Source organism: Pezoporus flaviventris, unplaced genomic scaffold (assembly GCF_033815535.1).
Source record: "Pezoporus flaviventris isolate CSIRO_AGI_PZ_B2104156 unplaced genomic scaffold, CSIRO_AGI_Pfla_v1 ptg000096l, whole genome shotgun sequence".
NCBI lineage: Eukaryota > Metazoa > Chordata > Aves > Psittaciformes > Psittacidae > Pezoporus > Pezoporus flaviventris.
The window spans coordinates 1,680,813-1,694,639 of record NW_026892644.1 but is presented as its reverse complement, the minus strand read 5'-3'; the positions used below and the strand labels follow the sequence as shown (position 1 = coordinate 1,694,639).

General features: G+C 39.0%; 1 protein-coding gene across 1 annotated transcript; it reads left to right on the top strand.

The window, feature by feature from the left end:
- The first annotated feature begins 8,953 nt into the window (after nt 1-8,953).
- On the top strand, nt 8,954-13,253 carry MANSC4 (MANSC domain containing 4). The gene is made up of 3 exons (XM_061476353.1): nt 8,954-10,197; nt 11,255-11,389; nt 12,282-13,253. Exons 1-3 carry the CDS (start codon nt 9,969-9,971, stop codon nt 12,953-12,955), a joined length of 1,038 nt encoding a protein of 345 aa, XP_061332337.1. The 5' UTR covers nt 8,954-9,968; the 3' UTR covers nt 12,956-13,253.
- Nucleotides 13,254-13,827: the final 574 nt, after the last annotated feature.

The window sequence follows — 13,827 nt, the reverse complement described above, 5'->3', positions numbered from 1 at the left end:
GAGTGCTCGGCCCCGGGGGCAGAACAGCGTGTTCCCCCCGACCTTTGCCCCTACCCCGGCTCTGCCTAAGTGTGCTCTAACCTCTCGCCATAAATGTACTCGGCGACCTTGCAAGGGGGAATATACTTGAGCCGCACACGCAGGACGGAAAAAATGGTCTGTGTACATGTATTTGTGCATCGCCAGGGAGGCGGAGGGAGTGCAGCAGTCAGCCTGGTGCCTTGGCCCAGGCCTGGGGCCGTGCAGGCAATCACTAGCAAAAACAACAAATGTCGCCTGCCTAGTAGGATTAGGCAGTAGGATTTAGGAACCCCAAGTACCATACATAATTCTGCCATGACTTTCCTGATCACTCCTGCATAAGTCCCTTCGTGTCTCAGCTCCTGGTTTGATGTACTACATAACCTGTTCTGCTGCTCTGTCTTTTCTGTTTAAACTAAGTTCCTGGAATGGGATAGTTATGTTATTCATGAACTTGATCTATGTACCAGGGCCCCGAGTTTGTTTGAAATGAACAAGGAAAGATCAAACTAACAACTGAGCATCTTGGGCAGGGATGAAGTGACGGCTTTGCTGTTTGCCTTGTTGCATTCTTGAAACGTAATGACGTTTGTAAAAGCAAACGCTGAAACAGATGAGGAAGTCTGCCATGTTGTGTATCTTTTATGTTTATAAAGATATTTCACCTCACTTCATGTACTGCAGACCACAGAAACTCCCTTTAGTGGTAATGTGACTCATCTCCCTTTACTGCAGATTGTTTTTAGACAACTCCCTTTTTCCACTACACAGAAGGGATCATTTCCCGCAACTATTCAAACTCTTCAGAGTGGTAGTAGGCTGTTTCTTTTCTAACAGAGACAGGGTTGTTTACTTTTTGATATTTCCTGTGTGAAATGATCCTCTCACTGTTTTGTTTATCTTCAGCTTTTAAACTCTGGCCCACAGAGATAACATGAATGTCAGTTTCAGACTTACAGGTTGTTGTGGCTTTTCTTCTGCTGACTTTTATAAAAGCTTTTGTTGAGGTGAGGTGGATTTCTGTGTATTTTTGTTTTCTGCCTCACTCCAAAGCATTTTCATCATCTTTCTTTTGGAAGGCTCACTTCGTGTTCTGAAATCCGTGTATACAGGATTTTAACCAGTTCCAAAAGGCTCTCCTCAGCAGCCTCAGTCCCAAGTCACTATCACCTCTTGTTTCCTCTTTCCTACTACTGAGTTTCACTGTTCGCTTGCTTTCTGTTCCTCTTTCATTCTCCCTCAGTATTTAATTAAGAGTCCTAACACTTCAGTAGGAGTCCAGTCCATATTTCTTTCTTTTACTTTAATTCCCACAGGCAGACATTTCAAGCAATTGTCATGATTTGGAGGTAAACAAAGAGCACGTGTCATGGCCATTAAGCTCCCCTGCTGGAATATGGTATGATTGCCATCTTTAGACATCTGTTTTGGAGTCTTGTATGTTTGATGTACTGGTAAGTTAGCTCCTAATTGGTGTGAGATTTTTTCCATGTAGTCAGTTGTGACAAGTTCCATTCCCTCAAAGTGTAGACAGCACAGCCCGGAGTGATAGAATATTTCTTCCGTTATCGTATGTGTCTTCCTGTTGTCTCTATGCCTGTACCTGTCTACTTGCCAAGGATTTCAAGTCCATCTTCCTCACCAAACCTCAAGGCCATGAGGTTTTTTTTAATAGACTGGACCAGTTCTGTCATGCACTAATGCATATTTTCTTCCTGCCAATGTTTTGAGAGCACTGCTTTCATCAGAAGCTGTCACATGCACAAGGGATCAGCAGTACTCTGTTGAGTGTTCATTGTTTCTTTAACCAGTTATTTTTACTAGGCTGATTGTCAGCTATCTATGCTTTATGGAGGCTTAGGACTGGGCAGTTATGTTAAGTCGAGCATGCTGACAGAGTAGTTTCCTTGAGGGTTTTACTATGCTAATCAGTCAGTTTGTATGGTCTGCTTATATAGCACTCATTGTGTGAATGCAGCAAGGGAAGGACTACCTTTCTGTTCCATTTTTGTAGAGATAGTTCCATCTGTTTCCCAATCCAAAGATATACTGTTTTATGATAAGATCAATAGTACATACTATTATACTGGAATTGAAGAAAAGGTCTTACTCTTGGTTGATCTTAAGAGAGTAAGAAATGTATTTTCCCGAGTTAAAAATGGAACTCTAGTCCTAGAGCTATGAAGTTGCAATCTCTAGTGAAAAGCCATAAAAGACTTGCATGATCTTTGAAACAAATATGAAAGGCTATCTATCACTCTTAAAGAACATGCTGAAGCGTGAAACAACATGAAAACAAATTTGCATTGGTAGATTGTGTGATAAACGAGTAAGACATCTATAGAGAGAGGAAGACAAAGGTAACTGCTCAGCTTTTCAGTGCCTAGCTTTTAGGGTTTGCCTTCTGGGGCAAAATCTTCAAGCTGTTTTAGATAGTTCAGGTCTCTCTTTACAATGCCTGACAGACTAATTTATCTCAAGGAAAGGATTCCCGAGTGCCAATAAATGGAGTGGGAAGACACCAGAGAGTGTCAATAAGACCTCTCTTGCTCTGGAGCAGAGATAGACATTTCTGTTTGGGATTCACAGTCTAGACACTTTTTCCTGTGCCCAGTGCCTGAACTGTTTTCTTGTAGTTAATGCCTGAATTATTTCCAAGGCTGAAGAGAGATCACTCTTTTCTTTTAGAAAGACTTGGAAATGGAAGAAGCTCTTTTATACAGCAGCTACATTGTAAGAGACCATTCAACCATGAGATGGATAACCTAAGCTTCTGACCCTTTGTCTGCCTGGGCATACCGTTCTATAGCCCTCTGATTTTCAAGCATAGCAAAAGCAAGGAAACAGAGAGTCAGGAGGAGCTACTGCTGTAAGATAGGAAAAGCAAAGCCAGAGGTAACTAGAAAGAAGTAGCACTCTTTCTGTTTTGCATGGATCTCGGCTCATGCTTCATGACTGCCAGGGAATACGTATTGGGCTGGTGCAAGTCTGCTCTGTGTGCTAAGACCGAAATCTGCTTACACTTTAGGTTCACTTCAAGTAGAAAACCATGGCCAGTTGTTTTTCCTCCTTGAACAACTCAGTGGCTTTGTGTGGTAAACTGGACAAGTCTCCAGACTCGTTAAGGTCAGAAGACACAACAAAGCGGGGTAAAAGAAGTATCAGTGACTGGGAATCAGAATGACAAATGTTTTTCTTGGCAGGAAACCTGGTTTACATATACGTGAAATGTAGCCTGGATTTCTTTGTGGGTCAAACCCAAGACCATACAAAAAAAATCTGCAGCAGAGAACCAAACCCTTAAGCACCAGTACGGTGTCTAAACGAAGACTCCAGTGGTTTTGTGTTTGGTTTAGGTAAATCTCTTGATTCAACACAGAGACATGGAATAATACATAAGAACCAGAAAGTAACACCAACCTGAATTCTCTTAAGGAAAGGACCACATAGAGGGGAAAAAGCCCAAAAGGACAAATTGAATTCCTTTTAGACTTGCTAGTCTAAAATGTTAACTGGAACCAAATTGGGATATTTAAAATATACATGCTATCTAATACAAAATATAAAGTGCCACATTCTTCCCTTTGAGACGCCAGGGATTTGTACTGTACTGCCAGGGAACTCTGCATTGAGTAATAGTGGAATTACTCAAGAGAGGAATTAGTCTTTTGGAAGGGATTCACCAGCTGCTGCCATTGTTTAGTATTTTCCTTGTCACGGGATACAAAGTAAGCATCTGTGGAACATAGGAAATATCCTGCAGTATTTCAGTGTTAAAAATATCAGTATTCTAAAGGCTCTTGGCATTTCTGAGAGGAACTGAATGAAGCATAATTTTATTTCAACTGAAATCTCTATCATTTGTGAAGGATGAGCTGCTAAATCTGATTTTTTTTCAGATTAGCAGCCAAACAATGCACTTTTTACCCAATTAGCTATACTATTAAAAAAAACCTTCACCCAACCACTCATATTTCTAATCACACTTGTTTAGGCTTTATTCCTTATTATTTTCTGTTTAGTTTTCCTGCCTTTGAGGTACTATTTAATATTTATTCCTTGCAACAAACATATGTTGTAACGCTACTAAAAAAAGTATTTGGAGTGGTATTTTTTTTTTTAATACTGATTATTTATTATCTACTACTTTCAACTTATCCTTGCTTCAGTCAGATTTTATTTATGAGTGATTAATGCTAAAGTGTGTGCTATTGAGCTCTCTCTGGACAGCAGAAAGCTGTTCCAATGGTCTGTGTGTTAGTGGGCATTCTCTGTGGATCATTGGATCATAGAATCATAGAATCATAGAATAGTTAGGGTTGGAAAGGACCTTAAGATCATCAAGTTCCAACCCCCCTGCCATGGGCAGGGACACCTCACACTAAACCATGCCACCCAAGACTCCATCCAACCTGGCCTTGAACACTTCCAGGAGTGGAGTATTCACAACTTCCTTGGGCAACCCATTCCAGTGCCTCACCACCCTTACAGTAAAGAACTTCTTCCTTATATCTAACCTAATGAGAAAGTTCTTTCACCAGATAGGAGGACGGAGGCGTAAGTGTGTAAATCACGGCAATCTCCCAAGGCAGGATCGTTACAATGGTGTTCAATCTGTTCTGGTTTTTATGCCAAAAACACAGTGAAGAATTTCTTTGAAACTCTCTCAGTGAAATAAATGTTCCCTCACAAAACCTGAACGGGGGTCAGGCTGCTGGAGGGCTCTGCCTGCTGCTGAACCTTCTGTTAGGGAAGTTTATTCTGTGCAATTGCATTGCGCATCCCCAGCCAGGATTTTCTGATGTAGTGCTGTCTAGATGAGAGTAAACTGTGTGCTTTTAAAACAGCATATATCTAAATACTGGTGCAGACAGCAGTGCTGAATTCTGGTGCGTAATAACTAGGTAAAATGAATAGTAATCCACATGGAAGAGTTTTACTAAGTATTCAGCTGTATAAAATCCATCACAATATTGAAACTCCATCCCCTTTGCCTTGTTTCAAGTTCTGTCATAAATCAGCATTCATTCATTAGCGTTTGCTAAACATTGTGCCTTTTGTCATAAATCTTGGCTCAAGTTTATATATATGCCAGTAGATTTATATTTGTATAAATCTAATCTGGCTCAGACTTCTGTTGCTCTTTGAACACACCGATTCCAGCATTCTTGCAGAGGTTTTACCAGAATTAGTCTGAAGCTAGGCTCCAAGAGGATCTCAGGGCCTGGCAGCTACTTTGAAACAAGGGTTTAAAAAATGGTTTGCACAAAGTCCCAGGAACAGAAAGTGTAATATTTCACCTCTTTTTGTTGCTGGGATGGGTCTGAAAGCAGGGTCTTGGACCAAATTGTCCCAAACATTGAAGAAGGTCAGATTCATTAAAAATTTGATATATTGCTTCAAACCAAAATCTGACCACTAATAGCTGTTTTTCAAAAAAAACCCAGTTCTCTCAAAAAATGCTGTTTTATTGGACTTAGGAAGTTTTGCAAGAATGTTTTGATTTCAAGGAAATCTTAAAGAAGAAACAAAGTGAGTACATTATTCCAGTAATTTAAAAAGAACTTGCTTTGATTTTTTCCAAAATACTTACACTTCATTATTTCATAATTTCATTATTTCATGATTCATTCATATCATAATACTTAGTTTTGGTAAAATTTTGACTTCGACACTGCTGTAATAAAGGGAAAATACATGTACATGTCTAAGAAAAACAAGATAAAGATAATTTCAATTTATTCACATGGAGCATAATACAGTCAAAGAGGTCCACTGACTGAGATTATTAGGGTTGACGTTGCATGGGATTATGCTGCACATTTAATAAGTTTACCAATGTTCAAAGGAGGACATGGGCAGGTTCACACCTCATCTGGGAAAGTGGTCGTATTTCACAGCTGGTAGTTGTCATCTTTCAGCTGCTCTGTCAGAGACAACTGAAACTGCAGATGATTTATGCTAACATGTTTGATTATAATTGTAGCAGAGAAATGCTTTACACAGCCAGTGCTGGTCTCTTCCCACACTGAGACAGGCTGGGTCTGTGCTAGCAGCAATCATTTGCTATGTACTTCTGCATCATCATGGCAGCACCAAGGATGTTTGCATTGACACTTCTGGGCCTCAGGGTATTTCTCACTTCTCTCCTATAGTCTAGTTGGGAAAGGGAACATGCAGACAAAAGGCCAAACTGTCCTCTCTTATCCAGTGTGCATTTACGTGAGGGATGTGTCCCTTTTTGATCTTATTGGCTTAACCACCACTGAAAGAGCAGAACAAAGGAGAAACTATCAAAGACAGGCACTAGTCTGAGACATAGCAGCTAACACCACTGTCTCCCACCACTGTTGGACCAGCTTCAGCTTGACCCAGGACGTGGAGTTTCCTGGAGTTTCCTCCCCCATTAGGGCTGAGAGAGCACTTCAGTACAGTCAGCAGGGAAGCATGGGACAAAACCAGCATGGACAACAGATAACCCATGAACAAAGCCAGCGTGCAATGTAGTTTCAGATGTGTGGATCTGACAATAGAACCAAAGCTTTGGCATTTTCTATCCTTTTTGAGAATGCTTTCCTGTACGTAGGCCGTCTTTCTGGTCTTTACATATGCTGAGTTAGAACAATATATTTCATATAAGCTAAATACAGTTCCAAATATCAATACATATCGGTTACTTTATAGTGAAGAAATGCCTGCTTTGATTATATTTGGCAAAAAAAGAGTTAATGCCCATGATGAATCCCTTGTGCTGGGAAGATCTTGGATTGTGCCATTATCACTGCCAGCCCAGGTGGAAAACTTCAGGTATTGTTTCTGTTTATAAGAATCATTAAAAAGATCATTCTCTTCTTTTGTGACAGGTACATTTATATGTCTTCTACAGAAAGGTCTGCAAAGACACCCATGTTTTCTCACAGAAAACAGGCAATTGCCTTTTTGTTTTCCAGGAAGAAATTTGAGAAGACAGATGAAAAGAACTACTAAATAACATGAAGTGCTCATCTGATACTGGCCATAGACTCCTCACTAACAGTAACAGTCTCTTGATACTTCTTTGCAGAGCACATGGAACAGTCGATCACTGGCTTGCAGGTAAGACTCTACTATTTCCTTGCAAAATGATTGTGATTTAGAACTTCAGTATTAAACTGTATATATGCATTTCCCATAGGAAAGTTGCAGTGAAGTTGTGGGGAAGCTGGCAGAAGACTGAAATTTGACAGAACTTTTCAGTTTTAAAAGGAAATTGTCTAAAGCAACCATTTATTTAGTTATTTCAATCTATTTCATTATATGAAAAGTTTCCCTGCAGCTATTTCTGCTCTCATAATTTATTCAGAATTGGAGAAGGGAGAAAGAATGACAAGTAATGAAAAGGAAAAAGGCTGCTTGGTTGAGGCACGCAGCAGAATAGAATAAAAACATGAAGGTACTAAGACTAGCAGAGTGTCTGTTAGCAAACAAAAAGATTTTAAATATACATTGAAAACAGATAGATCTGTACAAAACAGGAGTGTTTACCCAAGCCTAGTTTTGAAAAAACATAATTAAATATCGTGTAGAGTGAGTACTCTCACTGTGTTTGATGACTGCCTGAGTGTAACAGGTACGTGAGAATTCGTAACTTTATTCAAACCATGCCAAAGAAAAACTTACTGAATGTAAATGTTCTGAAAGATTCTTAGATGCTCAGGCATGTTAACATCCAGTGTCACACTTTATCCTAATGTCTGGGCAGAGCCCCACTGAAATCAAAGAAATTGCATGGTATTTCAGGTCCAGGTAACTGAAGTAGGTCACAGGACTAGTCCTTTATTATTACTTTTTTTCCCTGAAAATGAATAAGTGAGCATGTTTGTCATCTACACACTTTGGAAGGCATTAAATACACAAAAACAGAGGAACTGAGACAGCATAATCCTTATGTAACTACAAATATGTATACCATTAAAGATCATGCACCCAATATAAATACTGTTTTGTATCAGTTTAATCTCCTTGTTAACTGCTTCTCCCAGTTATTCAGAATCTTCTACAGTTCCCTTCTTGGAGATGTGGGAGCAGTAGGAGTGACAAAATCAATCAGGAATCGACATTTTTGCATGCAAGTCATACAGAATAAAATAGATCCAAAATTCCTACTAAATGCTGGTGGAAATGCCAAAATAAAGGCCTATCTTTCAAAATTCTGAGTGTGTCCCATATCAAGTGAAGCCTCAGAATATTTGGAAAGCTGAAATAACAGTTCTGGAAAAATACACTATCAATAGTGCTTGTGGCAATGGTAGATAAATGTCTGAAAACATCCCTGTGCTGTCCACTGAATGCAAACTAACAGGTGTATTGACACATATTTAAAGTTTTAAGTTGTGATTTTCACAGAGATGAAAATAAAACAGAGCACATCAAACTACCAAAACTAAATAACACAAGTACCGAGGGCTGGTTTTCAAGACAGAGGCTTAAAGAATTGCCCATTTATGCTCTTTCTTACAATTTAATTCATGTATTCCCCACAACAGACATGCAGTCTGCATAAAAAGTTATTTAGAATCCTCCTAATTATAGCCAGTACTTCCACTGAATAAATTGGTCTTGCTGTTGGATCAACAGGAGTTAACCTGCTATGAGCTTTATTACCCTCTAAGGAGCATTGTATGGAACAAAAATTGTATACATGTAAGCTCATTTCCAAACTGGGGGCCTTGTTTAGCAAAAGAGACACCTATAATGACTGAAGAATTAAAATGAGCTTGAGGCTCCCCCTCTCCATGTAACTGATCTATACTTCATGTAGAACTGAGAAAATTCCTTGATTCTAGTCTTGAAGGAAAAGAACGCCATGTAAATATTTTTTTTATATATCCAACACACAATTTTTATTTTAGACAACCATATTTCTACCTAATTCTCTCAACCCCACTATGTAGCCCATTGAATTTAAATCAGCTCATGCACTGTAATGTTTTAAAAACTTTCTGTATGAAAGGTATACAGAAGTGGGAATCAGGGATCAGTCTGGATCCTTTTAAGAAATAAAACACTGTGGAGTTTCAGGTTGCAGACCAGGTGCTTCAAAAATTACCTCTCTATATGTCAGCTATATTATCTTTCTTTCACAGGCCTTTTCTAAGCTTAAACATAAATAGAAACATCCATACAGACTGCTCAATATTCTTATTTTTCAATATTCAAACTTATTAGGGGCAGGACTTCGATTACCCATCTCATCTAGAGATGAATGTATGTTATAGCCTTCTGCAGTCATACTCATCTATTCACAGATCTTTGTAAATAAAATTGTATTATTCTTGCAACCAAAACGGAATAGGGAAAGGGAACAGATTTCCACCTCTGACTGGCAGACAGATAGTTCAGTTTGTTGGTAAAGAAGGAAACTATATTTGCAGCTACCAGGTAATTCAGAAAGTGTTAAAAGACACTAAACTGAGCTGTTTCTTCTGTGTTGAGTGTAATAGTGTACCTGAATAAAGTGGCAGACCTTCCTGATTTCAAGTGACTGTACTACATACTTTCAGAGTTGAGGTGAAACAATATGCTGAGCGTACCATTATTCACCCCATGGTAAGGCTGTCTGCCTAGTTTGCTCTTAGAAGGAAGACAGACAGAAACTGGGGACCAAAGAATCTCTGAATGACTATAACCAACCTGTGCCTTTTGACTCTCAAAAACTCTCAAATAACGAAGATAAAGAACAATAACTGTTTTAATTGTGTGTAGCTCATGAAATGGCTGCTTTGTTCCAGCAGCTGCTCAAACAACATCATGGGAATTGTTTGGAAATCACATCCCCTGGCTCATATCCCTGGCAGAATTCGCAGTATCCTCACCACTCAGGAGATTGTCTCTTAAGATGCTGGCCTGAACTTTAGTGCATCCATGGAGGAGAAAGTGCACTGAGTAAGCCCCATTACATTGAAGAAATGGTTCTGCTGGTGGCAATAGCAGAAGTGCTGTTGGTTCTGGGTTTAGCTGTGGAATCAGACTCTCTCTGCTTACCCACAACCTTTTACAAGAGCTGCTGGATTCGACGCTTCCCAGGTCTTCTGATTGACCTGCAGGAATCACAGAAGAGGGGAGCCCAGGTGCTGAAGATTTATGAAGAAGTCTCACCCCAGCAGTGCAGCAGAACCTGCTGCCTTCTGAGGAATGGTGAGTGTTCATTATCAGGATCATGGCATACATTAAGATTTACATCATAACATATGAGAAAAAACATTTTTTGTAATTTTTATATAAACATTATATGAAGAAGAAATAATGAAAAAAAAGGGTTTTTTTTTGAGGCAGAAAGGCAGAGGCCCTGCCCCATTTTCTGTCCCTTAGAGAGGAATTTGTAATCTGATTTTTTTTTAGAAGACTACACTAGAAACACATGAAAATCTCAGGATCTGCTTTGAAATTTTAGATATGCTACAAAGCTTATGTTTTAATGCCAACATTAAAACAAGAACCTCTCAGTATCCAACACCACTTACTCCTTAAAGAAAAATCAATGCCAGTGATTCCAATAGGACTCCTCTTCATAGAGTGTGGTACTAGACTAGGACATGGTCGGGGGAAAAGGAAACACACAATTTGTCCTTTGAAATGAAGGAATATTTATTTTCTTGGAGTGAGAAGTTTTTTATTCTGTGTTTACAGCATGTTTCTGGTGCAACCCAGGTATAATCTTAATATGAACAATAAAGGTACAGCAATAAATAATAGCAGTTATTCAGCTGGCAACCCCTTTACCCTATCCTTGTAAACTCAAGACTCAGAATAAAAATAAGAAAAATTACTGCATGTCTTAAGCCCAAGACTTTACTTTCTCTCTATCACACTGCATTGGTACACTATACGAGTAGGTTTTAGAGTTTCTTCTTTGATAAATTCACTTTTAGAAATGCTCCACTCCCTGCATCTGAGATGTGAAGGAAAGCAACTGGAAGGAGGAATACAAGCTAAAGCTTATTTAATCAGACACACATTTAGAATTCACATGACTATTCTATTCCTTTTCTCCAGATGTAAAATAACCATATAATTATAAGCAGTTCTACTTTTCTAACTGGATGCTTAATTACTTTGCCTGATAATGAGAGAACCACAGATTTAAAGTAGTATGGAGCTGCCCAGTATTAATGATTGTCTGATGCTAAACAACATAATAACATGCAAAATGTAATTATGCTGATAAACTCAGATTTATTTTTTTGTATTATAGTTTCCTGCAATCTAGCAGTTTTCTACCATGGAGCTCTTCATAAGAATATGAATTGCCTGCACATATCTTGCCCAGCATTGGAAAGTTGCATACTAAAGGCTAAAATCAATGTCATTTTGTACAACATCACAACAGGTAATTAAGCATTTCATTTAAAAAGACTGAAAAAATAGCAGCTATAGGAAATCTTAAAATTATACTAGGTCAGTTGCTGTGCTAGAAGATCTTCTGAAGTAACATCCAGTGCTAAAAAGGTGTAAGACTTTTTTCCTTTTTCATTAACGTTCTTACTTCTGAGAATACTTGCCTCCTTTCTTCCATTCCATATATGAGAAAGGACCTTGAAGATACATCCTGCTCTCAAGATTCATGCTTTGAGTACCTAATCCGTACTATGCTTGGGCCAAATACTGTACCAGATCTGAGAGACTGAGAGGTGAGGCTGCCATACTCCATGTCCCCAGATCCAACCAGTAGCAAGGCTGAAAATTTATTCCTGTTAGGCTCATACCAAAGGGCACACATACCAAAGTAACACAGACAAAGACATGAAGCAGACGCATGAACACGGGGAGCACCAAGAGCCTCATCCTGCTTTTTCTGGCTGCACAGTTTAAAAATACATACATACATATACATACAATGCAGTTTCCTTCAGCAGCTTGACTCAGGTGCTCAGTCTGCCCAGTTTGGATCCCAGTCTCCCAGGTATGATCCCCCAGGGGTGCAGCCACCCTCCAGTTGCTGGTGCAAACTCACACACACACATACACAGCTTGCTGAGGCTCCCCTACTCCCTGTTAGCTTAGATCCCTCTCTTTCCTCACTTTTGGTTCCTTCCCTAAGCATCCCAAAGCAAGTCCTGTGCAATTCCAAAATGCATTTCCCTTGCATCCCATAAGATGTCCCACAACCTTAGGCTGTGAAAGCCCCAGTTCAGGAGGTGTTGATGGGTATTATGTGCTCCTTTTTTGTGTATACATATGAGCTTTTATCACATAAACTAACATTGTTTATGATTTAATAGGAATTGATCCAGATCTTCTTATTTTTGAGAAACTGACATCCAAAGAACTAAATACTCACTCTTCACCAAGTAAATGTGAAAGGCAAAACAGCACAAAGACCACTGAGTGGGAAAGATGCCAGCATCATAATGCTACATCAAGTTCTCTTTTGCTCCAAGCTCCATCTTCTACCACTAGCCACGGATTCATAGCAAACACTTACACCTTCAGCACAAGCCTGACAGTTCAAAACACTGAAGTTACTACTTATTTCACTGCAGAAACTTTTCCACCGGATGATCGTTTTGCTAAGAGGACAAGCACTTCAGTAAGCACTAGGTCAATCACCAGCTCTGACAAGCCTGTGCACTCAACTTTGATATTCAGATCTGCTGAGGTATTATCCCACATGCCCACTTCTCGTCTGAACAGCAGTAAGCAGCACTTAAATGAAACCAAAGGCTACAGTGGCAGAAATTATACTTCGGATAATGAGGCACCTGCCTGGGAAGCTGCAGCTTTGGGTGTCTGGTTGATTCCTATTATTCTTTGCTCTTCTCTCGTCTTGCTTTGCTGTTGTACTATTGCTTTCACAGCAGGGCGTTGCAGCAATAGGAGAGGTCACTATAAGCCCATAAGGAGAAGAAGAACAATGTCAAGACAATTTATAAAATATACTACTGGTAATTTGTAAAATATTGTCACTATCCTTATTTTGGAACAAATATATTTTGAAAAATGAATCGTATATACCGACTTACCTCTTTTAAAGAAACAAAGATAATTTTCACTGATGGTTTCAGAATCGTTCAGTTGTAGTTTATTTCTCAACAGATAAAACACAATTCCCCTGTCCCCTTAGGTAAGTACACATTCATAGCTCCCACTTCATGCTCAGAGGCATTTGAGTACATTTTGGTTCACAATCTGACCCAGACTAATGCTTAACTATACACTTTCCCTAACTTAAGAGAGCAGATTCACTGTAGCTGTATGTGTCCTTTCCCCGACTTTGAATTAAACTGAGAAAACTGTAATCAGTAAAAAAGATCTCATCGTTTCTATAAAAACAATGGAATGTCATTTTTTATCCAAGTTCTAGATTTACTTTTTTCCCCATTATCCCTCGTATTGAGACAATTTGCCCATCACTCTCTACTTCTTCAAAGGTAAACACCAAAAAGAACTCCAGTCCCCAAAACTACTAAATTCCATTCACTCATACCCGAACATCTGATCATTCAATCTGTATGCTTTACTTTTACCCCATTTCTTACTTCACTTTTCTGATAACAATCACTTCAAAAGTTTTTCAAGCCCCTCCAGAAAAACCTTCAGACTTCAACTGCTTTTTTAAAATTACTTGCTGTGCAGTGCATTGACAAATCCATTCTAAGGTTAAGGTAAACATAAATGCAGCTAACATTTCTTCATGCCTTGCAATTAGCATCAGTCTGTCTTGTTCACTTTGACTTGCCTTTTCTTGCCTACTCATAATTTATATCATTAGCTTTTTAAATTAGGGACAGTAATTTAATGTATGTTGCACAAGAATACAGAGTGTTT